The following is a 24,408-nucleotide window of genomic DNA, read 5'->3' on the forward strand; positions in this document are numbered from 1 at the left end:
CCGTGAAGTGATGGGACCGGATGCCATGATCTTCGTTTTCTGAATGTTGAGCTTTAAGCCAACTTTTTCACTCTCCTCTTTCACTTACATCAAGAGGCTTTTTAGTTCCTCTTCACTTTCTGCCATAAGGGTGGTGTCATCTGCATATCTGAGGTTATTGATATTTCTCCTGGCAATCTTGATTCCAGCTTGTGCTTCTTCCAGTCCAGCGTTGCTCATGATGTACTCTACATATAAGTTAAATACTAGTATTTCACAACCTGTTAAAACATTATTCTACTAGATGTCTTTCTGTGGGAAACAGAAGTGGAAGGGGAAAAAAAAAAAAGAAAAATCAGTCACTTAATTTTTCTGTGACTTATGCTAACATGATGCTTCTGAAAGTCATTAAGCACACTCACATCTGCCTTGATGGTCTGTGCTGGGCCTTCTTTGGGGGCAACTCTTCTAATCCGAATGCTAGACGCCCCAGTGCAAATGTTCTTTATGTATTAATCAATTAAAGACTTAGTAAGTACACGCTCTGCCTGAGTTTGAATGCTAACTGCCATTTTTTTCTTGGTAATCTGGGCAAATTTCTTAAGCTCTCTGTGCCCCAATGCCCTCATTTCTAGTGCTGGTTATTCCTGCAATGAGGCACTGAGTGGGGGAGGAAGGAGGGCAGAGGGGTTCAGGAAACATTGCTTTTGCCTTCATGGAGATTTTAATCTAGTAGGAAAAGACAGTAGGGCACTAATATATGAATAAGAATATTCACTGGAAGGACTGATGCTGAAGTTGATGCTCCAATACTTTGGACACCTGATGTGAAGAGCCGACTCATTGGAAAAGACCTTGATGCTGGGAAAGGTTCAAGGGGAGAAGGGGACAACAGAGGATGAGATGGTTAGATAGCATCACTGACTCAATGGACATGAATTTAAGCAAACTCCGGGAGAGAGTGAAGGACAGGGAAGTCTGGTGTGCTGCAGTCCATGAGGTCGCAAAGAGTCAGACTTGACTTAGCAACTAAACAACAACAACAAGACCTGGAAAGACACATCAAACTGCTGGGGGAACTGGAGGCGATGATCACTGTTCATTTATCTATACTAGTTGAATCCCTTCTTTTTAAAAAGAGAATTCGTTCGTGTATTTCGTTTGTAAATGAATACTTTTTTAAAAGCTTCCTAAAGAAGTTGAGTACTGGAGAGAAAAGGGATGTGTAGTTAATTCTTGGTTTTTTGGCTGTGCTGGGTCTTTGCTGCTGCTCGCTCACTGTCTCTAGTTTGGCACGTGGGGGCTGCTCTTCATTGCTGGATGTGGGCTTCTCATTGCAGTGCTTTCTCTTGTTGCAGAACATGGGGCTTTAGAGACAGCGAGCTCAGTAGTTGGGGCCCTTCGGCATGCGGAATTGTCCCGGATCAGGAATCACACCGTGTCCCCTGCGTTGGCTGGTGGGTTCTTAACCACTGGACCACCTGGGAAGTCCTGTAGTTAATTCTGATCGTTAAGGAAAGTCTTCATGGAGGAAGAGATGATTCAGCTACTTTTGGAGAAAGGAGCAGATGTCCATCAGGTCAGCTGATTTAGGGGCGGGACGGGGATGTGTATGGAAAAAGAAAGAGGGGAGCAGAAGGACAGGAGCCGAGAGTGCACACGTCTCGGTGTGGCCTGGAGGACCCCAAGAATGCAACTGCATGCACATGAAGGACTGAGCTGGGTCGAGGGGGCGGAGAAGGTTGGAGAGGTGGCAAGAGCCATGTGAGGCCAAGTGGGATTTCTGTGCTTCATCCTGGTGACGAAGGAGAACCAAGGATAAGCCCTGATTGGTCGGGTGGAAGATGTGGAAGATGTCCAATGATTTCTGCTGGGCGGCTGGGCAGCTATTGGCCCCAGACTGTGGGCCAGGACACAGAGAGGAGCATGCTTGGGTAGACGATAGACTTAGTGTGGATCTTGTGAGGCTGAGGTGTCTGTGGGATATCCCAAGAGAGAGGCCCAGGAGGGAGGCCTTGGTGCAGAAAGATAAACTGGAAATGAATGAGAATGAGAGGAGCTGGGCCAGGGACGGAGGGTGGAGCTCAGGGCAGCCATGACCAGAGGCAGCCAGAGCTGCAGAGATGAGAGAGACAGACAAAGGCAGATGAATACACAGAGAGACAGAACAAGGATATAAACCCAGCCGATTAAATTCTCCAGCCACTATTCCAGAACCTTCTTTGACATCTGGGCCAAACACTAGCATCCCACCATGAGTAACTTCTTTTCTTTTCCTGTCTCCTTCCCCCGATCCTGTTTTCTCCTTTGGCCTTTTTCTTCTTTCCTCTTTGCTTCGGCAGGGCCAATTCTACTTGCAGAAACAAGAAGATAACAAGCTAACATAATGAGATTAAGGATTCTCCCCAAATCTCTTCCCAACTTTTAGGACCATAGAGCCTAAAATTTCACTGTGTGGTATTTGTCCTCTGTGTAAATGCATCTTCAGTACTTTTTCATTTTATTAATAAAATGCAAATATCTTTAATAGAGGTAATATGAACCCTCAGGTTTGACTTGCTGTCTTTGTCTTTCTGGTCTGAGAGCTAAGGGAGAGAAAAACCTGAAGGGTGGGAAGATTGGGTGAAGAAAATGTGGTGATGGATTTTGAATCAGGCTGTAGAGCATTGGCCTGTAGCCTGCATAGCCTGCCCCTCAAGGAATCCTGGGCACCAGGGAGGCAGTTCTGAGGAGTGGATATAGAGGGTGCAACAGAAGGAACATTGCTAAAAACAACCCTTTCTGTTGTTCTTCAGTTGAGTCTCCTCTTTGTATCAGGTGGCCAAAGTATTGGAGCTTCAGCTTCAGCATCAGTCCTTCCAATGAATATTCAGGACTGATTTCCTTTAGGATGGACTGGCTTTATCTCCTACAGTCCAAGGGACATGCAAGAGTCTTCTCCAGATTCTTTCCAGAGTTGGAAAGCATCAGTTCTTCAGTGCTCAGCCTTCCTTATGGATGAACTCTCACATCTGTACATGACTACTGGAAAAACCACAGCTTGGACTCTATGGACCTTTGCTGGCAAAGTGATGTCTCTGCTTTTTAACAAGCTGTCAGTTTTGTCATAGCTTTTCTTCCAAGGAGCAAGCGTCTTTTAATTTCATGGCTGCAGTCCCTGTCCACAGTGATTTTAAAGCCCAAGAAGATAAAATCTGTCACTGTTTCCATTTTTTCTCCTTCTATTTGCATGAAGTCATGGGACCAGATGCCATGACCTTAGTTGTTTGAATGTTGACTTTTAAGCCCGCTCTTTCACTCTCCTCTTTCACCCTCATCAAGAGACTCTTCAGTTCCTCTTTACTTTCTGTCATTAGAGTGGTATCATCTGCATATCTGAGATTATTGATATTTCTCCTGGATATCTTGATTCCAGCTTGTGATTCATCCAGCCTGGCATTTCTCATGATGTGCTCTGCATAGAAGTTAATAAGCAAAGTGACAATACACAGCCTTGACATACTCCTTTCCCAATTTTAAACCAGTCAGTTGTTCCATGTTTAGTTCTAACCCGTTGCTTCCTGACCTGCATACAGGTTTCTCAAGAGGCAGGTCAGGTGGTCTGATATTCCCATCTCTTTCAGAATTTTCCACAGTTTGTCATGAGTCACACAGTCAGAAGCTTTAGTGTAGTCAATGAAGCAGAAGTAGGTGTTTTTCTGGAATTCCCTTGCTTTTTGTGTGATCCAGCAGATGTTGGTGATTTGATCTCTGGTTCCTCTGCCTATTCTAAATCCAGCTTGTACATCTGGAACTTCTCAATTACCTAATTAACTAGTAGGATATTCATACACAGCTGGCAAGACTATCAAATTGCAAGGCCATCTTGTACTATGAGTCAAATACCTTGAAAATATGTTATTTCCTTTTGATTAGCAATTCTTTTCCTAGGAATTAAACTTTAAGGCCATAATTAGATAAATGCAAAAATATGTTTACACCATGATTGCTATAAGCTTTATTATTTGCCCTCCCTAAATTCATATGTGAACCCCAGAGTGACTACAACTGGAGATAGGATCTTTATAAGGTAATAATTTAAGTGAGGTGATAAGGCCCTGGTCCAATGGACTGTGGCCTTAAAAGAAGAGGAAGATAGAAATGGGTCTTTTCCTCTCTCTCTTCCTGCCATGTGAGGGCACAGTGAGAAGACAGCCTCTATAAGCCAAGAAGAATCTTTGCGGGAAACATAGCTGGCTAGCATCTTGATCTTGGACTTTTTGGCCTCTAGAATTGTGGGAAATACATTTTTGTTGCTCAAGCCACCCAGACTGTGTTATTTTGTTATGGCAACCAGAGTTACTAATACAATGATATTTATAACAAGGTTGTTTATACAGATGGAGAAACTGAAAACAACAGAGTAATTGATTTTTCTTTTTGTGCATACAGAAAGATTGAAAACAGAGTAATCGATGGGCTTCCCTGGTGGCTCAGCTGGTAAAGAATCCGCCTGCCATGTGGGAAACCTGGGTTTGACCCCTGGATCGGGAAGATCCCCTGGAGATGGGAACGGCTACCCACTCCAATATTCTGGCCTGGAGAATTCCATGAACTATTCCATGGGGTCACAAAGACCCAGACAAGACTGAGTGACTTCCACTTTCCCTTTTTTCAAGTGAAAAGGAAGGTTAGAGTATGACTTCATGTATACACATACATATGTATATCAATATAAACTTGCATGTAAACATGTGGAAAAGCAATATATGTGTATGTCAGTGTTCTCCAGAGAAACAGAACCAGTAGGATGTATTATACACATATATATACCAGAAACCTCATCGTCTGTGAGGCTGTTTCTCCTTTTCATAAGACAATGCTTCTGTAATTTCACTTTCTATAGACAGACCAGAAGGATAATTCTTTTTTTTCCATAAAAAGGACAAAAATTTGACTAAAAATATTTAGGTAATTTCTTTCAGCCTCTCAACAAATTACTGGTAATGACATAATTTTTTTAGAATTGTTGTCAGATTTGAAAAAAATCTCTAAATTTTTCAATGTGTGAGTTGTTATATTTTAGGACATTTCACGTTTTATTTTCCAGCGATTCATCTTAAACATTCTTAGAACTGATGACCTTCATCTACCAATTTGTTACCAATGTCCTCATTGTACTGGTATAGTTTCCTTGTCAATGTCAATATTTCAGATAAGAGCAGCAAGAATTGTAAATGTTTTTCCATTGTGTTTATATAATGTACTCTACCTCATTGTGGGTCATCAGACAATCCAAGAGCTTATTCACTGATTCCATTTGATGTTGTATTTTCCTCTAAATGAATTACTGCTTCATTGTAAGCTGAAACGTGTTGTTATAATTTGCTTATTTTTGTCAAAAATTTTCTATTGATTTTAATTGCTTATCTTATCTTTTACATTTCCCTAATTTTATGTGTCTTTTTCTCTCAGTTCCTTTTGGTTTTTTTGGCAGTGCCATGAAGCTTGAGGGATCTTCTTTCCTCAACCAGGGATCAAACCCAGGGCTCCTGCAGTGGAAGCACCGAGTCCTAACCCATTGGACCACCAGGGAATTTTCTCTCAGTTCTTTAATACATAAATGAATTGATTTTCAAATTTTTTATTTATTGTAATTAAAATATAGTTGATGTACAATATTGTGTGAGTTTTGATGTACAACATAGTGATTTGCCACTTAAATACATTATAGAATGATTGTCATAAGTCTAGTGACCATCTGATACCACACAAAGTTACTAGAATATTATTGTATATGTTTCTCATGCTGTAAATTACCTCCCTATGACTTACCAACTTTATAATCGGAAGTCTGCACCTCTTATTCCCTTCACCTATTTCATGTAACTCCTTACCCTACACATAAATGAATTTGAAGAGAGAATGTTGTCCTCCCTATATGAAAAAATCAGAAGTCTGTACTCTCTTTTATTGAAAATGTTCCAGAACATATTTCCAAATAGCAGTTAAAGTGTCATAATCAAGCTTCATCAAATAAATCACTCCCATTAACAAAGAAAAAAAATTCCTTATAGTACATTTATTATAGTATAAGCTGTATGGTCGATTTCATTCCTGGGAGGAGAGAATGCTATTTTGACTAGAACAGCACATGTGTGACAATCTAAGAATTTTCAGAGATTAGCTTCTGGGGCTGTACATTTCAAACCTTGTTTCTCTTTCACCACTGACATCAGTGTGGCGTCTGGCCTTGCAGGAATATTCACGTCTTAGTACAACCTACCTTGTCAGGTGAGTTAGTACAGAGGGCAGCAGGAATATTCCTGGCAGCCATACAGGTAGCAGTAATAGGACTTGACAGAAGAGACTGCAAACCACAACTCTGTATCCCAGTATATAAATATATCTCTGATTAAACCTTCCCCCAAATGCCCACAGCCACTTCAATACCACCAGACTTGATGGGACTGAGTGGAATTTCGGGGTGGAAAAGAGACAGTGGTCTGAACCATCTATGGCTGAAATATCCCAGTTGTGCAAATATTATTATGCCCTGTCACCATATGAACACATTGCCAGGGCCCATTCTGGTCCTGGCCTTGAAGCTGATGCCCACTGACTTCCTGGCAAATTGGCCTCAGGCTCCTCCACTCTCAACAACTTCCAAACCCTCACCCCCACTCTCCTGGTTTGTTGCCATCAACTCTTTTCATCTTCCTGCCCATTTCAATCTGTTCTTAATGCAGTGGCCAATGTGATCCTGTAAAAACTGTCAGATCATGTCACACTTCTGCTCAAAAGATTCCGATGTTTTCTCATTTCACTTCCAAAAAAGCCAATAGTCCAAGTGGCCCTTTGCCTTTCTGACCTCACCTCGTGGTATCCAGCCCTTTCTCAGTCCACTCCAGTCTCCTACAGTTTCTGGAATGACCAGGCACAGTCCCATGAGGCTCTTGAACTTGCTGTTAATGCAGTCTGGACGACTCTTCCCATCTCCTTCTGAAAAGCCTTGCTTGACCTACCCTCGTGCTTGCATGGGTGTGTGCTCAGTCACTCAGTTGTGTCTGACTCTGCGACCCCACAGACTGTGGCCGCCAGACTCCTCTGTCCATGCGATTTTACCACTTGAGTAGGTTGCCATTTCCTCCTCCGGGGGATCTTCCTGATCCAGGGATCAAACCCACATCTCCTGTGTCTCCTGCACTGGCAGGCGGGTTCTTTACTGCTGAGCCACCTGGCAATCCTGACCCGCTTCCCCCTACCCTATTTCTTGTCCCTGCTTTGTGTTTCTCCGTAGGCTGTATCACCATCTAAACAGATGTTTTGCTTTCTGACTCTCTCCCCTCTCTAGAACTGAGCTCCATGAGGTGTGGATCTTTGTTGAGTCCATGGTTGTGCCCATTTCCTGGAACATGACCGATTTCTGGTAAACACAGGGGTCTCTGCCTTTAATGGACCTTTCTCTAGCCCCACCAGCAGCCCACAGGACCACCTTCTGAGAAACAGCAGTGAAAGTAGTTACTGGAAGTCCAGTTTCCCTAAAAGAGAAGAGCAAAGGTGACACAGTGGCAGGATTTTCTAGCATTTGAGCAACTTTGTTTTATAACGAAATGTTTTCTTGTGAAGTGAATCACCAGAGGATTTGATCACTGAGCCATAAACCTCTTGCACCTCCTCCCTTTGTCCCCAAAAATGCAATCCAGAGTCACTGTGGTAGTAATAGGAAATTGCCAAATCATATAATCTTCCCAGTTCAAAGGAAAAAATACAAATAAAGAGAAAAGGAGGAAGAAGCGAAGCAGACACTTGAAATGTCTGTTCTTGTTTATCTTTTCTTCCTTTTCATTTTTATTTCTCCTTCTGATTTCAAATAAAATGAACTAGAAAACAGCACAGAAAAGCAGCAAATACAGGCTGTCATTAGCACATCCCACTTGGTCAGAGAGGTGTTGACATTCTGGTGTAACAAATGAGCTCAGAACTAGGAGAGATAATATCACTTGTAAATATAAAACATTTTAAGTTGTTAATGTAATAAAACATTTTCCAAAATGTTTAAAAAAGACAAGTGAAAGTATTTATAATCCTACCATCACAATAGAAAAGCTAGAACTTTCGTATATTCCCTTCTAATTTTTCTCATATGCATACACTTTTTCATTGTGGTAAAATAAAAATACAACATAAAATTTACCATCTTAGCCATTTTTAAGTGTACATACAGTAGTGTTATGCATATATTTTTATATACATGTTACTGTTATATCTTTTGTATCCTGACTTTTTTTCCCAGTTTGCCTTCTATCAAATAAATCGTCCATGTAGCATTTTTGTCTACATGCTTGTAATTTTAAAGATGCATAACATTCTATCCCATGGTTAGAACATACTTTATTTAGCTGTTCACCTATAATGGGACATTTATGTTGTTTACAATTTTTCACGTACAATATTCTTATGAATTTTTAGTTCATATAGTATTTTCTCTTTAATATTTTCGATTATCTTCTTGAATGATTTTCTAGAAGTTTCCTAGGAAAACTAAGTCAAGAGTGATGTCTTGCATGATCCTTGAAAATTACAATAGAACTGCTTTCCAATGCTTTCTACCAATTTACAGTGATACCGGTGCAATATGAGAACACCAATTTCACCACACTTTCACAACTTTTTCTTTTGATATTAAATTAATATTTTAATTCAAATATTAAAAGTTTAAAAGTCATATTACTTTAACATGTATTTTTCCTATATCTATTTTCCTTGTTTTCTCTGTTGGAGAATGCCAGTTTGTGTCACTTGCTATTTACCTTTAGGAGGTTGTCTCAATATTTTTCTTATTCTTTTTCATGGGCTGTATATATAATAAAGATTTTACCACTGTCAGATTTACTGTGAATATTTTTCCCCATCTACTGGTTTAAAATGTCTAGTTATACTGTCACCTGAGTCAATTTAACACTGTTACACTGCTCAGATCTTGTCAATGGGGTTTTTCCTATCACCTTCATCTTAGAAAATTCTCTCCACTTTGTCTTATCCCCAGGGCTTTGATAAAGGATTTAATTCTGCTTTATCTTCCTGATCTTATTTTCTATCATTATTTCATTCATTCCTTTTGATGTACATGTAGGTCAAATTAATGTGCCCTGTAAGTTCTCACTAGTTAACCAGGACTCTTCCTTTTAATATATTTGAGGAAAGCCCTGAGTAACTGAAACAGTAGGTCTATACCTGTGTGAAGAGTTCTTGTGTACTGGGGATGGGTTCCAGGCTCCCTGGGGGAAGAGGAGCAAGGTAGAGCCCAAAGGACCTAGAATGTGATGTGGTTCAGCGAGACCAGAAAACGAGCAATATCTAGAATGCAGCGTGGGAGTGCGCCTAAATGTCCTTGCGTTTTCACCTTGCTCTTCTGTTAGAAACAACACCGGGGGATGAAAGTGTTTCTAAACATTAAAGACCACTTGACTCGGAGATTTCCCCGTCTTTATTGGAGTCTGTACCTGGATAGGAGGCAGAATAATAGCCCCAGGGCCACCATGAGTTCTGCTGAGCGAAGAAAAGGATAAAAGAGAAATCCAGGCGGACGGAGAGAGGGCTCCGCCGCTGTGCAGCCTTAATCGTGGAGGCGCCCACCCTCTGTCCTCCCGCGGCCCGCGTGCACCTCCACCCTCCTCTCGGCTGGTCCAAGCCCCTATACACACAGACAAGAATCACCACTTGCTTCCCTGCCCTCTAGCTGGCTGCATCTCAAAGCTTTTGCAGGGGTCTTAAACCTGGCGCGAAGAGCCACGTGCGCTGGACTGGGAGCCACAGGTGTCCGCCCCGCTACCCCCGACTCCTCACCACCCTCTACCCCGCCTTCCTCCCCACGGCTGCCCACGAACCTGGAGCCTGAAAGCTTAAGCGACCACACTCGGAAGGCACGCCTGACCTCCTGATTCTGGTTCCCACCCGCCGGCCCAGGTTCGCGGTTATCTTTCCTTCCCGGTGCTCACAGTATGCAGACCACAAACCCATAACCACTTGGTTTTTTTTTTTGCCTTTTTTTTTTTTTCCTTTGCTGGGATCACGTACAACATCGCTTGACTTTGCATCTTTTAACTGGCAGGCAGGTGGAGGGAGCAAGCCTCGGCCTCCTTCTGGCACGAAGTCCCGCATCTTAACTTTGTGGGCAGAGCATCCGCCACTTGAACCTTGGGAGAAAAAAGCATCGGGTCCACTTCACGTTAGCGCGCAGGGTCCAGATCCCCGAACCTGTGTACCAGGGGCGTCCCCCGTGCCAGCCAGGCTCCGGGGAAGCCCAGCCACTGTGAAATCTGCAGGACAATCTCTTCCTCGCCATCCTCCCCGAGGGAATTCACCCTCCGGGGCCGCCCCGCCTGGTTCCCTCCCACTGCCCCGCGGAACTGGCGAAAGAGGAGAGAGAAGGTGCTCTCCTCAGAAAGGCCCCGGGGTGCCCCGTGGGTCTCAAGGTGCACAGGCCTGCGTCTCCCCGGTGGGGCCCCGGAGGGAGGGAGCGTGACCGATCGCAGCCCAGAGAAAGTCCCCCGAGACTGTGACCCCTGCGGGCGGGGGGAAAGGCGGGCGGATGCGCAGGAAGGTGCCGCGATGGGACCGGGAAAGAAAACACCCCCTCCCCTCCCAAACCTCCCACTGGAGTTTCTCAGCCCGAGTTCTCCGAGAGCGGCCGAGAGACGCCCCCCAGGGCTGCGCGGCGCCTCCACGACCGCAACCTGTCCCAGCCTCGCTTCTGGTGAGGGGGCTTCGCGCTCCCTTCTGGGTTTCGGAGCCACCACGTGACTTCCACGAAGAAGGGGGCCCCAGCGGAAAGCGGCGGCAGGGGTGGGATCTGGGACCCCGGGGTGCGGCGAGAGGGCGGGGAGAGGAGGAACGGAGCGGGGGTGGGAGAAGGCGGGGCGGGGCGGACTCGGGACGGGAAGGACGGCGCGCTGGGACCGGGGGGTGGGGAAACCCAGGCGCCGCGCGGCGGAGCCGGGGGAGCGGGAAGCCCGGGGGGCGGGGCCGAGGCGGCCGCCCGCAGGTGCGGGGGCGCTGGGATGCGTGCGGCCGGAGGGAGCCGGTAGGCAGCGCCCCGCGTGCAGGGCGCGCCGGGCCGCGCGGCCGCTCGTCCGCGAGGCTGCGCGGCGGGCCGGGCCGAGCCGGAGCAGCGCCCGGCATGTCGCAAGGGCTCCCGGCTGCCGGCAGCGTCCTGCACAGGAGCGTCTCGGCGCCCGGGAACCAGGCGCGGCCACAGGTAGCGAGCTAGATGGAGGCTCGGGGGGTGGCGGGGGGTCCCCGGGTTGCGGGGAGTGGTGGGCGCGCTACGAGGGGCGCCAGGAGGTGGGTGCTGGGGCTCCCGGCTGGGGACTGATGGGAGCAGGGGTAGAGGGCAGTGCGGGAGCCGGACGCGAGCGGCGAGGGGGCACGCGGGGACCCCGCTGTGCGCCTCTGCCCGGCCGCCCCGAGCGCACTCCAGGTGCCCGGGGCGTCCGGGATGGTGACTGGGCTCCTGAACCTGAGAGGAGCAGAGGTCGGAGGGCGCCGACGTCTGGTAGGGCTGGGCACTGTTCACGCTGCCCGGCACGTGGGGTCTGGGCCGCCCTGGGTGTCGCCATCCGTGTGCCGCCGCTGGCTGCCGTCCCATCGCCAGAGCGCGTGGTCCTTCCCCGCCGCGCCGAGCTGGGGCCAAGGTGTGGAGAGGGGAAATTCCGCTCCGAGGGGCGGCTCGTGCCCAGGCAATCTCAGCGTGTACTCTCCTCCGGCGGCCTCCCGAATGGCCCAGGGACGCGAGGTGGCGGCCCGAGGTGGGCAGACTCCAACCTCAGGGCGGGTGGAGAGCCCTCGGCGGGCGCCGGCCCCTCTGCGCTGTCCACCACAGTGTTTACAGCCGCGTACTCGGGGAAACACACAAGGTTGCCGGCAGGGACGGCAGACCGAGAACTTCTCACTCAGCTACGTTAGGATCGAGTCTTTTCAGGGTTATGCCCTGCTTCTCAGTTAGGTGCCTGCCGCAGAATGTCATCGGGTGACGCTAGAGAGTCACACAGCTGAGTCTGGGCCTCAGCGTTGCCACACACAGGCTGAGTAGCCTTGGGGAATCTGCTTCACCTCTCTGAGCCTCAGTTTCTCCACGTGTAAAAATCAATATAATATAACTTCTTGTGATTTTTATGAGGACTAATAGAGATATGGTTAGTAATATATGAATATATCAACATTTTGCTGCTCTCTTTCCGCCTTGATTAAATATTTCTACTGGTTGTCAGGTCCGACCATGTGGTAGGTGCTAACTCCAGTTTGGAGTGTCCAGTTTTACAGGGCAGGATGCATGCTCCTCCCTTGGGCCTTATGAATCTCCAATGAGGACCAGAGAGGCATGATTTGGTGATGAGTGCTATAAGGGACTCAACAGAAAATAGCAGTCTTAACAGACGTTACTGAAGACACACCATGTGGCGCTTTGGGATAAAAGCTAGTTTTATCTTATGCAGCTCCAAGTGCTGGGCTGTTAGGATGATCATGGCAGAGATTACTGACCACTTGTTCAGGACATGCATCTCTAGTGCCCAGGACAGTGCCTGGCACATGGCAGGTACTCAGTTAATACTCACTGAAAGAATGAATGAATCACACAGCAAATGAGAAAATTGAAAAATCAGAGAGTGTAAGTCATTTACCCAAGGCCATATTGCTAGTAACAGACAAAACCAAGAACCTATATTTCTAAAGCTAAAGTTCTGTGTGTCAGACCCCCTGTTGTGTTCTGATTACCTCCACCAAGACTTCTTTGCCTCTTAAAGACTACATCTTAACATCTCGTGTCTGGTCCCTTAAACACTGTCTTCAGGCCACTTCTCTCTGTCACGTTCTTTCTTCTTTTCCTTTCATAGCTTTATTTTCTTGCATATGCTGAAAATTCTCTACTCACTGTAACTTGAGGAGATATGTATCTTTCTTATTTGGAATATTAGATCAGATAAAATGATATCTGAAAACATCTGTTGTTTCATGTTATCAATATTTGCTTTCTACTAATAGTAATAACTGAGTAGCTTTCCTGTGTTTGTATCCCACTGAATTCTTGATCTCTGAACTCTTTAAAGGTAGTATTTCCATGGAATCTTCTCACAGGTCTCTGGGAAGCAAATACTCTACCCCTCCTCTGTTTTCTATAACTGGATGAAGTGTTTTTACCATTGTAGGTGCATTTTTCTGCCTGCCTTTTCAGAATAACTCTTGAAGGACTTGACTAAGTTTGGTTAAATCTCTTATATAGCTAAGAGCTTTCAAGACACATCATCAGTTTGCTTTAGGATTCAAACTGCTCTGACCTGTGAAACAAAATGTCAGTCAAGCACTGTTCAAAGGGATGAGCTGCCTGTGGCCTTTAGGACCACTTGGTGTGTTGGGAGAGTTGCGTGGTTATAATCAGTAATCAGCATAGTTGTGATTTGCACACAATGTCAAAAGTACCTTTTTGTGTGTGGTGGCGGAAGGCCTGGCCCATGGCAAGTCCCAGATAGCAGCCGCCTTTTGCCTTTACCGTCCTCAAGTGCACACCAACACCACACCTCTTCCAGGCACACGCCCCAGGAGGTGGGTGGGGGAAAGGTTTGAGAACTTGGTTTGGAGTCCAGCAGACGCGAGTTCCACTTCCCGTTCGGCCTCTACTAGCTGTGATACCTGGAGCAAGTTCCTCAACCTCTCGGAGTTTCTTATTCCTCATCTTTTAGATGGCAGTCCCACCACGCAGGTCTCGGGGGCGGCGAGGGCGGGGGAGCAGCTAACCCAGCCATAGCTCATGCGTAGTGCTCCCTCGACGCGGGGCCACTGATTCCCCCGCTGATGGAGCAGCAAGCGCTGCTGTGGCTGCAGCGAACATGGTGATGCTCCCGAGCAGGGCTGGATGAAGGGAGCGGGCAGAGGAGGGGAGCGGGCAGAGGAGGGGCGCGAGGGGCCTCAGCATCCCACCTGACCACGCCCTTTCCCCCAGAGCCCTGAGGATGACGACAGGAAGGTCCGGAGGAGGGAGAAAAACCGAGTTGCTGCTCAGAGAAGTCGGAAGAAGCAGACCCAGAAGGCTGACAAACTCCACGAGGTGAGCGGGTGTTTGGGGCTGAGCCACGCCAGGGCCACGGCGGGGAGTGGTCCTCCGCCCCCACCCCCTGGTCATCACCACTTTGGGCCCGGGTGCATCTAATCCCGCTGCCTCCCTCCAGCCCAGCGTTCGGAGTCTTCCCTCTCCGGAGTCTTCATTGCTCCTTCACTGGCTGTATCTCACAGTTCTCTTTTAATTTTAAAGCAAGGAAACTTCCTTTTGATCCTGACTCGCTTTCAAGCTAGTGCCCCGTTTCCTTTCTTTCGCTCCTTTATTTACCTGGTTCTTCTTTTTTTTTTTTAATTATTGAATTTATTTGGCAGACAGGATCTATTTTCATGGCATATGGGATCTAGTTCCCTGACCAGGGGTGGAACCTGGGCCCCCTGCATTGCGAGCATGGGCCACCCGACCACCAGGGAAGCCCCTCCCTGCTGCTTAAAAAGAGACCTGCTGTCGCGATGTCCCCAGTTCCCATTTATTTCCCAGGTCACTGTGATATCCTTTCTGCTCCCCAAACACACACACACACACACACACACGTGCGCGCGCAAATTTCCTACAGAACCGGCTCCGCTGAGTCTGCTAGTGTCCTGACACTGCCCGGTCCAGGGACCTCATTCTAGTCCCCTGATCCTTGACCTTGCTGAGACCTCTGACACCAGTAACCCTCAGCTTCTTGGAACATTCTTTCATGGTCTTTAGCTTCTTTATTTTTATAACTTTAAAAGAGTGTTTATTTGTATTTATTCCTTTGGCTGTGCCAGGTCTCAGTCGCAGCACTCAGGTTTTTCAGTCTTCATTGCAGCGTGCAGGATCTTAGAGTTGCAGCATGTGGAATCTAGTTCCCTGACCAGGGATTGAACCCAGGACCCCTGCATTGGAAGTGTGCAGTTTTAGCCAGTGGACCACCAGGGAAGTCCCCCTGCAAGGTCTTTAGCTTCCTATTTCTCCTGACCCTCTTAACCACTTTTTTCTGTTTCTTTGATCACCTTTCTACTTGTCTGTTTTCTCGCATGTTGGTGCTGACCATGCTTTCAGACTCTACCCTTTTGTCCTCTCACTGGGAGATTTAATCTGTTGATCTGTTGGCTCCCAGCATCGCTCACCCTCAGGTAGGCAGTGATCACTGCAACAAGACCTCTGTCCTGGCCCTAACCCCGCATCTCCAGTGTCTGCTTCGAGGCCTCCAAATGGGTCCCCGCAGGCTCCTTGGTGGCAGCCTGGCCATAATAGTGGGATTGTTCATCCTGAGACTTCCTCTTCTCAGCTGTCTTCAAATTGTAATATGAAGCTAATGAACCGTCGACCCATCACCCCAATCAGGGACCTGAGGGTGATGCTAGACTCTTTCCTTCCCTGAGATCCCTGTGTATTATCCTGTATAATCTCGCAGCCAGGACGCGGGAACCACTCCGTGTCAGCAAGTGATGTAGAAGGCATCCCAGGATCTGTCCAAGGAATCGATGGCAGCTCTGTGCTCATCTTCACGCAGGATTGATGTGATCATTAAGGGTTTTGGTTCTGCACTCTCCTGCCAGTCTTTCTGGCCGTAGATTGTCTCAGCATGGCCAGTCTGAGGGTGTTGACAGCATTGGAGCCTGTGGGCTTTTATGAGCGGGAAATGACTATCTCTAAAAACCCCTTCACAGTGAGCAGAGAACATATTTAGAATGCACAGCCTCCAGGGAGAGGAGACCCATTGATGTAAATTCACGGAGGGCTATACATTATAAATGCTAGATTCTTTCTTGAAAGTAGGAAATCTGCATTGTAGAAAGAGATTAGGACCTTCAGACCAGGGTCAGGGAAAGCCTGTCCCAGACTAGATTGTTCTTTAAAATTCCTCAGAAGAATTGGGATGTCCTTTGCCTCTTTTCTTCCCTCCCCTTGCTCCTGAAGCAAGCCTGGTTCTAGCTTCCTGTTACCAAAGAACCCCCAGAGGGGATTTGTTGCTCAGTCAGTGCACAGCCCTATGTTCAGAGCACATGCGCCAGCCTGACAGCTGGGCCCTTCCTCTCGAAGAGCTTCTAGTTGGAGATGAGTATATTAATATCAAAACACACCAGAAGATACTCGGCTTTAAGACCTCTGTGATTATGTGTGCAGAGGTGACTAAATGACTTGGATAAGATCTTTCGTGGAACCAGGTCAAGTAGATTCATTCAACAGATATATATTTTTTAATTTTTATTTTTATCTATTTATTTGGATACACCAGATCTTAGTTGCAGCACTTGGAATCTTCGATCTTCATTGCAGCATGCCGACTCTTAGTTGCCATGCTGGATCTAGTTCCCTGACCAAGGAGGGAACCCGGGCCCCCTGTATTGAGAGCACGGAGCCTTAGCCACTGGACCCCCAGGGAAATCCCTCAACAAGTATTAATTAAGAACCACTGCCAGCAAGGCACTGCCACTGGGTCACAAGGAGAGGAATCAGATCTCATTCCTGTCCTGGGGAGGGATAAGAGTCTTAAAGTGAAACTGAAGTCAAAGTTGCTCAGTTGTGTCCGACTCTTGGCAACCCCGTGGACTATACAGTCCATGGAAATCTCCAGGCCAGAAGAGTGGAGTGGGTAGCCTTTCCCTTCTCTAGGGGATCTTCCCAACCCAGGGATCAAACCCAGGTCTCCTGCATTGCAGGTGGATTCTTTACCAGCAGAGTTAGAGGATTTTTATTAATTGTATTGATTAGTTCAGAAAGCCTGGAGCTTATTCTGTATACCATGGAAGGTAACATGAATACTTTACTACAGCTTCAAAAAAAGAGATGGGTCTCTCTCAATTTCTGTCATTGTGGGATTTGATAACCAAATGAACTTGATGTCTTGGAAACTTAACGGTGGTTCGTCACATTTTCTCCTGCCTAATCCCTCCTAGAACAGTGGGTGGAGGACCCTTCATAGCGTTCTTAGCTTGTTCTGCTATCCATAGACATAACCACGCCAGCTGCCCTTTCCAGAAACGGGGCTGATTGCTCTGAAACCCAGGGCCTCCACAGAAGACCACGGCCTCCCCTCTTTTTCTGGGGAGCTGCCAGGATGGATCAGGATCACGCACCACGGCCAATTTTGTTGGGAAACACAGTGTCAAGGAGGCCAGGACAGTGGTTCCATCCATGCCACACGGAGCCCTTTACTGTCACTAGCTACGCTCAAGTGTCAGTGGTCGCTGGTGGCAGCAGCCACCTTGGTGACTAGTTTTCAAACTTTGAAGAACATCTGCACATTGAGAGTGAGATGTCTGGTTCAGACGTGTGGTGATGAATAATTTGTGTTCCAGTGGGTTGCGGGCAGGGGACCCTGCACACTGCTGTGGGTCAGAGCTGAAAGCCCCGCGGGCTCCCTGGGGCTCCCAGGCCACGTCTAGGTTGGGAGAAGTAAGAGGTGATTGGAAACCTCCTCCTCAGACTCGGAATGCGGCCAGCACGTTGGGAGACATCGAGGGGCCAAGAAACCCACGGCCTGACATCCACAGCTGCCCTGCGATTCCCTGAGGAAGTTCCTGTCCTCTGAGGAGAGGAGCCCACCCGTCCTAAGAGTAAAGTAAAGCGGGGTTTTTTTCGGCTATGCCAAAAAACCCTGCGACCTGTGGGATTTTAAATTCCTGGTCCAGGACTCGAACCCACACTGCTCTGCAGTGGAAGCATAGAGTCTTAGCCAGTAGACCGCCAGGGAAGTCCCCTTGAGTAAAGCCTCTATCCCATGAATTTCTCTATCCCATCTGGTGGGCTGCCATTGCTAAATATCTCCAGGTAGCACGAGCTCTTTGCTTTTCCTGAGCACTGTGAAGGGGAATATTTAGAGCAAGATGTGTTTAAAAATTCCCACCGTCCTCTCCTGCCCCCTCAATTCTTGAGCCTCTCTTCCCTCCAACATCCAGAAAGGTCTCCTCTAGTCCCAGCTGTTACAAGCCTCTCAGGCGCCATCCTCCTTCCCCAGATCTCCAGCCCCAAAGATGGGGGAGCTATCCTATCAGGGCAGGACCCCCCCCAACCCACGCCCCACCAAGGGCAGGTTGGGAGGGGCACCTGGGCAGGCAGAGCCAGGGAGAGGCCAGGCTCACTCTTGAGGGTTGTCTGAGTTCCCTGCGGGCGGGTGTTTCTGGAAGCCACACTGTGGTGACGAGAAGCGGTTCCTAGCATATATCTGTGTGCCTCACTGTTCACTGTGGCTTTTCAAGTCACCCAGTCAAAGCACTTAACCCTTCTCTTGGGGATTTTGAGCCCGTATTCATCTCTGAACACTAGGCACACGACCTGGGTCCACATTTACAGATGGGAACCCAAGAAGACGGTCCGGGTCTCTAAGGCCAGTTGTGAGTGTGTCAGAAGTGGGTCACACTGGTTCCAGCCAGGCACCCGGAGATGTAAGACTGAGAAAGGATTTTGAACCAGAAAAGGAAGGCAGCAGTGCCACCCTCGGGAGCCCTGAATGTCACAAGCTGACAACTGTCTTGGGCAATATGATTGTGGAGTGTGCCGCCCTGGTGTTTTCAGATATTGCATATTCTAAGAGAATGCTTCATGTCAGTCCTCAGCGGGTTTAGAAAGTGATGATGACACTAATTTGTACCGCCCTGGGCTGGTGACACAATTTTTCTGCTGGGAAGCGTATGAGCTTAAGGCTTGGGAAGAGACTTATTGTAAAATCCTGAGTTCGAGTAGTCCTTTCCTGCTGGTAACCACCATGGGGGAAATTTGGGCCCAGGCCCTGCCAAGCAAAAGCAGAATTGCTATCATTGCGTGAGAGCTGCGGCTGATGTTGGGGTCAGGGATCAGGTCCCAAGTGTGTATGACCTCGGAAGAGTCGCTGTACCTCCGAGCCTCGGTTGCCTCGCTTGTGAAAGGGGGTCTGTGTCCTCCTGATGGCCTTTATCTTCCCCTCATTCCCTTCCTGCCTTAGTTATCATCTCTGGCCCCTGGTTCCCACATACCAGTCTTTGCATCAAAGGCATCTTAGAATCCAAATCTCTCCCCACCCAGACAGCACCGCAGTCCTCAATCAGCCTCTCTTAGGTGCTCAGACCAGGGTTTCTCAAGCATAGTACTATTGATATTTGGGGTCAGCTATCTCCTCACTGCGGGGGATGTCCTGTGTACCCTAGGACATTGAGCAGCATCTGTGCTCAACCCTCTACCCCCTGGAGGCAGTGGTGCCCTTTGCAGCTGTCACCACCCAGGCTGTCTCCAGCCGCTCCCAATGTCCCCTGGGGACTGCCAAGATTGCCCCAGTTGGGGATCACTGCCTGAGACAGTTTAATTTCCGAGGCAGAACTTGGATTTGCAGTGATTTCGCCACCTCCCATTCTCGTCTCTGCTCTGTGGCTGTGTCCTGCAAATACCCAGAGAAGGCAGCCTGGTGACCTCAAACCCTCCCAGGGCAGGAGACTCGAGAGTCAGCAAGATCAGAGCTAGACTGATCATCTCTTTGGAAATAACAAAGGGTCTAACGGTCTTGGCTTGTCTTACACACATATGAAGTCCAGGTAATTTTCCCCAAGCTGAAGAGGGTCTTCCTCATTCCTCTCTGTACCCACTCAGTGTTCTCACCTCCTCTTCCCACTCCCCTTTTTTATTTTTGTGAAGCTGGTCTTGCGTGAAGGAGATTTTGACTTCTTCTCTTTTTATTCCCTCAGCTCGATGAAAAGCCCCCTCTGCAGATTTATGAATAAAACTTAAATCCCAGAAGAGAAAGTCCCTAGGGAGAAGGCAGCCAGGGGACCTGCTGGGCGCCCGCTCTGTGGCCTTTTTGAGTGGAGGTTTAGGGCAAGCAGAGAACTTAGGCAGCGTGGCCCCCGTGGCTTCCAGAGGGAAAGCTCACAAGCATCTTGCCACACAGTTCAGTAACTACACAAAGGCATTTGGAATATACTGCCACAGGAAGGAGTCTTTTCTTTGGAATCCAGTTAAAATCTTAGCTCACTGTGCTGTCCTTAGTTGTTCAGTCGTGTCTGACTCTTTGCGACCCCATGGACTGTAGCCCACCAAGCTTCTCTGTCCATGAGGACTCTCCAGGCAAGAATACTGGAGCGGGTTGCCATGCCCTCGTCTAGGGGATCTTCCCCACCGAAGGATCAAACCCAGGTCTCCTGCATTGCAGGTGGATTCTTTACCATCGGAGCCACCAGGGATGGGACCAATCAAACGTGTTCTCCATTTTACTTGGAGTGAAGAGCATTTCCAGTTGCAGGATAGAGTGTGTGTGTGTGTGTGTGTGTGTGTGTGTGCGCGTGCGTGCGTGCGCACGCATGCTTGCACACATGCATGTGCAAGCTACCCAGAGCTATAGCTTCTCTGAGCCCTCTGCTGTGGGCAGGCTCCCCGTGGTGCCTAGGCCCCCATGCCCTCCTCCTATCCAGACCCTTCTAGCCCATGGAGGGCCTCTTGCTGCATCAGGAGACTGACTTCTGACTCTAGGACTAGAGCTGGTCAAAGGCCAGACGAGAGTCTGGGGAGGTGGGGGTGGTAGGTCTGGGGGAGAGCGGCAGGCAGATGTGGCCAGCCCCCTGGGGGAGCCAAAGTGACCCCTAGACAGCCTGCGGGCATGTGGGTGAGGCCTGCTGCCGTGGAGAGTATTCCAGGCCACCCTGAGAGCCTGCCTTGGAAAGACAGGGGGCAGAGGGATAGCTTCAATGGCCTGTGCATGGAACCCCTCTGGGGCCCTTGTTCTGAGTGGGAGGAAGGTGACTAGAAGGAGGAGGCAGGGAGGAAAGAAGGTAAGAGGAGACCGAGGGCGAGAGTTGAGGAGTCAGTGATGTTGAGGAGTCGTAGATGTTGGCACTGGGGCCGGTCAGAAGGGTTATAGGAGAAGGTAGCGGAGCCCTTGGTTGCTATACATTTCTAATCTTTGGGGAGAGACTTTATTTATTATAAGTAAGATTGAACTATGATACAAGACCGAAGAGAACAAATAATGAGAGATGTGGTTTCATTAGGTGCTGTAATCAGGGAAGCCTTCCTGGAGGTGGTGGACTTGAGCTGGGCCCACATTCGAAAAAAGGAAGATAGCTCAGTTGAGGAGAATAGCTTTAGCAAAGAGGGAGAGCTGAGAATTTGCATGTGCCTTCATGCTTGTAAGAAGATCAGACTTTTTCCGTAATATTTCTTAAACATTACTGGTAAGATAGTAAGGTTGGGTCCCCAGCTCAGAAAATGCATGGTACGACAAAGCCTAATCATATGAATCAACCTAGAAATGGTTGAAAACAGCTTTTCAACAAGATGCAAATGAGACTGTCAGCCTTAAGAAGGTCAGGCTCTGCAAGTGGCCGAGTATTGTAGGACTTACTAACGAGTTGGATGAAGAAAAAGACTTGCTTCATCAAACGAGGGGAAAACTTAGAGCTGTGTGGTATCACCAGTTTAGGAGCTGGCATAATCAATATTCAAAACGATTTTGCTGAGCTGGAAGGTGCCCAAGAAACAGGGTGAAATTCAGTAGAAGTGGATGTAGAGCCTACCCTTAAGCCAAAATATTAAATCTGGTCGTTCAAGGACGGAGATGCAGCAGGTGCCGGCAAATCCAGCACTTCTCTGCAAGCTCAGGGAGAATCTCTCGAGCCAGCTGGCTTTGAACGTGGGTCCCACCCAGAGCAGACTACCTCTAGACAGCTGCCCTCCGCATAGCCGGGCCCTTCCCAGACTCACGCATTGTGTTAGGGGAAGTTTGCTCAGAGCCCCTGGCAAATGGAATGTACATCGGGAATGGCCTCCAGGAGGGCAGAGGAAGCAGAAGTCCTAAAACCCAAGGAGCCCAGAGGACCTGAGGCAGTTGGGCTCGTAGAACACCTAAGGGGAAGTGGTATGGGGCCATCTCCTCACATTTCAAGAACTGTGATGTTGAGAAAGTATCGCACGTACTCTGTGTGGTTCCATAGGTGGAACCAAGCTCAGTAGGTGGGTGTGAAGGGGAGAAGGATTTTAGATCAGTACAAAGTGGAGCTTTCTAATAGAGCGGCTCGGAAACGTTGGCAGGAAGTGTCCTTGGAAGAAGGAGAGAGTCGGATGTTGGAGATGGGATTACACAGGGAAGGTTTCTACACTGGGTGGGCTGGGTCAAGGGCTCTCTGATTCCACCCTCTTCCCCCGCCCCCAACCAGCCCCCAGTTCTAAGCCTCTGTAAACTCTCATTTAGTGGAAACTTATTAGGTGAGTGTTGAAACAAAGCCAAAGCACGAGGTATTTTGCACTCATTTACTCAGCATTCAGCAAACATGCGTTCTGTTCCAGACACTTTTCCTGGTGCTGGGGCTAAATGAGTGAACCCAGCAGAGACCTTCAGAAGTAGATCAGCAGCTAGCGGGCAGGGGTGGCTGACTGCAGAGGGAGATTGAAGGATGAAACAGACGGAACAGGCTCCGTCTTGAAAGCAGGGCTTCATCTTGGGCCAGACTGTGGACTTTGAGCTAGATGCCTAGGATCTACGGAAATGACATGCCAACTGGAAAACCAGGCCCCCAGAAGGAAGAGCCCCAGGGCTTGTACCTAGACTCTCCATTGTCTGAAATAATACCTTAATTATCTATGTAACTGAATAGAGTCATGCACTCTATTATGCTTATTGGGGTATGACCACAAGCCTATTGATAATTGTCCACTGTTAACTTACTAGGGTCGCAAAGAGTCGGACCCGACTGAGTGACTGAACTGAACTGAACTTCCTAGGGTTAAGGCATATGAATCACGGGTTAACTCTATCTTTCTTTTCCTTTGTTCAGACTAGTTTCTGGGAATTTGGGTAGGTGGATTTGGTCACAAACACTTAGGGTATATAAGGTTTTCCCAAAAACTAGTCGGGGTCCTTGGCTAAGAGGAGACTCTGCTTTGGGTGCACCAGTGTAATAAACTCCCTTCTGCATTGTCCTTCTGAGTGAGTTTGTTTCCTGGAACACATGGCTACAGCAAGATCAGGGAACTTTCAGATGGATGGAGACGTTCTGCGTCTTGATCAAACCAGTTTATGCTTGTCAAAACTCATTAAACTAAACATGTAAAATCGGTGCATTTTATTTTATATGAATTATACCTCAGTAAGGGCTTCCCGGCTGGCTCAGCAGGAAAAGAGTTCACCTCAGTGCAGGAGACACAGGAGACGGCGGTTTGATCCCTGGTTCTGGAAGATGCCCTGGGGAGGGCATGGCCCCCTACTCCAGTATTCTAGTCTGGAGAGTCCCATGGACAGAGGAGCCTGGTGGGATACAGTCCATGGGGTTGCAAAGAGTTGGACACGGCTGAGCGAGTAAGCACACGCACACACGCGCACACGCACACACGCGCACACGCACACACACGCACACACACACACCTCAATAAAGATGATTCAAAAAAACAAAGCCCTCATAGAACTAGCGCTCATAGAACCTTTCAGCCCAGTGGGAGGGGAGAGACATGGAGCAGATGAACAGACACATCCGAGGGCTGGAGGCAGGCACCGTTAAGGAGAAGCTGCCAGGGAAGGAGGTGAGAGCTCCGTGGCCCACGGTTACATCTGCGGGAGGATGGGGGAAGGGCACGGGTTTCAGGGCCAATTTTGCGCCTTTCCTGTCTTCTCAGGAGTATGAGTGCTTGGAGCAAGAAAACACAGTGCTTCGGAGAGAGATCGGCAAGCTGACGGAGGAGCTGAAGCACCTGAGCGAGGCGCTGAAGGAGCACGAGAAGGTGTGCCCACTGCTGCTGTGCCCCCTGAACTTTGTGCCCTTGCCACGGCCGGACCCTGTGGCCGGCTGCCTGCCCCGGTGAAGCCCAGAGACGGCCCTCCTCGGCTCAGCGAGGAGCCCGACGAGTTGGTGTCTGTCACCCCCACTGGAGGAGGCTTCTCTCCACATCCGGGCACCTGGGTCACCTCTTTGGAGCTCCGGGCTCGGTCCTCGGTGGCCCAGGCTCAGCGTGACGCTCCCCCTCCCCGCAGGAGCCTGACTCAGAGCCTGCAGCGGAGCCAGGCTGGAGTCGCTGTGCTTCCGCTTTGTCAGCTAGTACCTTCCCTTGCAGAATCATTTCCCCTAGCATATGCATAATAAAGGCATTGTCGGGACTTCCTTGGTGGTCCAGTGGCTAAGACTCCCAGCTCCCAATGCCCCTGGTTCCATCCCTGGTCAGAGAACTAGATCCCACATGCCACAACGAAAGATCCTGCGTGATGCAGCTAAGACCCAGCTCGGCCAAATAAATAAATAAAAATATTTTTTAAAAAGTCATTGTCTTCTTTTCTTTTGGCCAAGTTCCTGGAATTTAGAGACGCAATACCTTTCCTCTTTCTGAAGAGGTCATCTCCTGTTCCCTCAGGTGGTTTTGCAGCTCCTGGGTCTGATTTCCCCTCCTGGTCATCGGCCCCAAAGACATATCCA

At 48.5% G+C, this 24,408-nt stretch overlaps 1 protein-coding gene across 1 annotated transcript; it reads left to right on the plus strand.

The window, feature by feature from the left end:
• The first annotated feature begins 11,109 nt into the window (after positions 1-11,109).
• BATF3 (basic leucine zipper ATF-like transcription factor 3) lies at positions 11,110-24,114 on the plus strand. The gene is made up of 3 exons (XM_068986587.1): positions 11,110-11,218; positions 13,958-14,062; positions 23,618-24,114. Exons 1-3 carry the CDS (start codon positions 11,141-11,143, stop codon positions 23,801-23,803), a joined length of 369 nt encoding a protein of 122 aa, XP_068842688.1. The 5' UTR covers positions 11,110-11,140; the 3' UTR covers positions 23,804-24,114.
• The last annotated feature ends 294 nt before the right edge of the window (positions 24,115-24,408 follow it).

The sequence above is a fragment of the Capricornis sumatraensis genome, chromosome 14 (assembly GCF_032405125.1).
Source record: "Capricornis sumatraensis isolate serow.1 chromosome 14, serow.2, whole genome shotgun sequence".
NCBI classification, from domain to species: Eukaryota; Metazoa; Chordata; class Mammalia; order Artiodactyla; family Bovidae; genus Capricornis; species Capricornis sumatraensis.

What these genes read in the sequence shown, in the direction of transcription:
- BATF3 (XM_068986587.1), top strand. Translation starts at nt 11,141, where the DNA reads ATGTCGCAAGGGCTCCCGGCTGCCGGCAGCGTCCTGCACAGGAGCGTC. An exon ending in GGAACCAGGCGCGGCCACAG is followed by an intron (nt 11,219 to 13,957) that starts GTAGCGAGCTAG and finishes CCTTTCCCCCAG; the next exon opens with AGCCCTGAGGATGACGACAG. An exon ending in AGGCTGACAAACTCCACGAG is followed by an intron (nt 14,063 to 23,617) that starts GTGAGCGGGTGT and finishes CTGTCTTCTCAG; the next exon opens with GAGTATGAGTGCTTGGAGCA.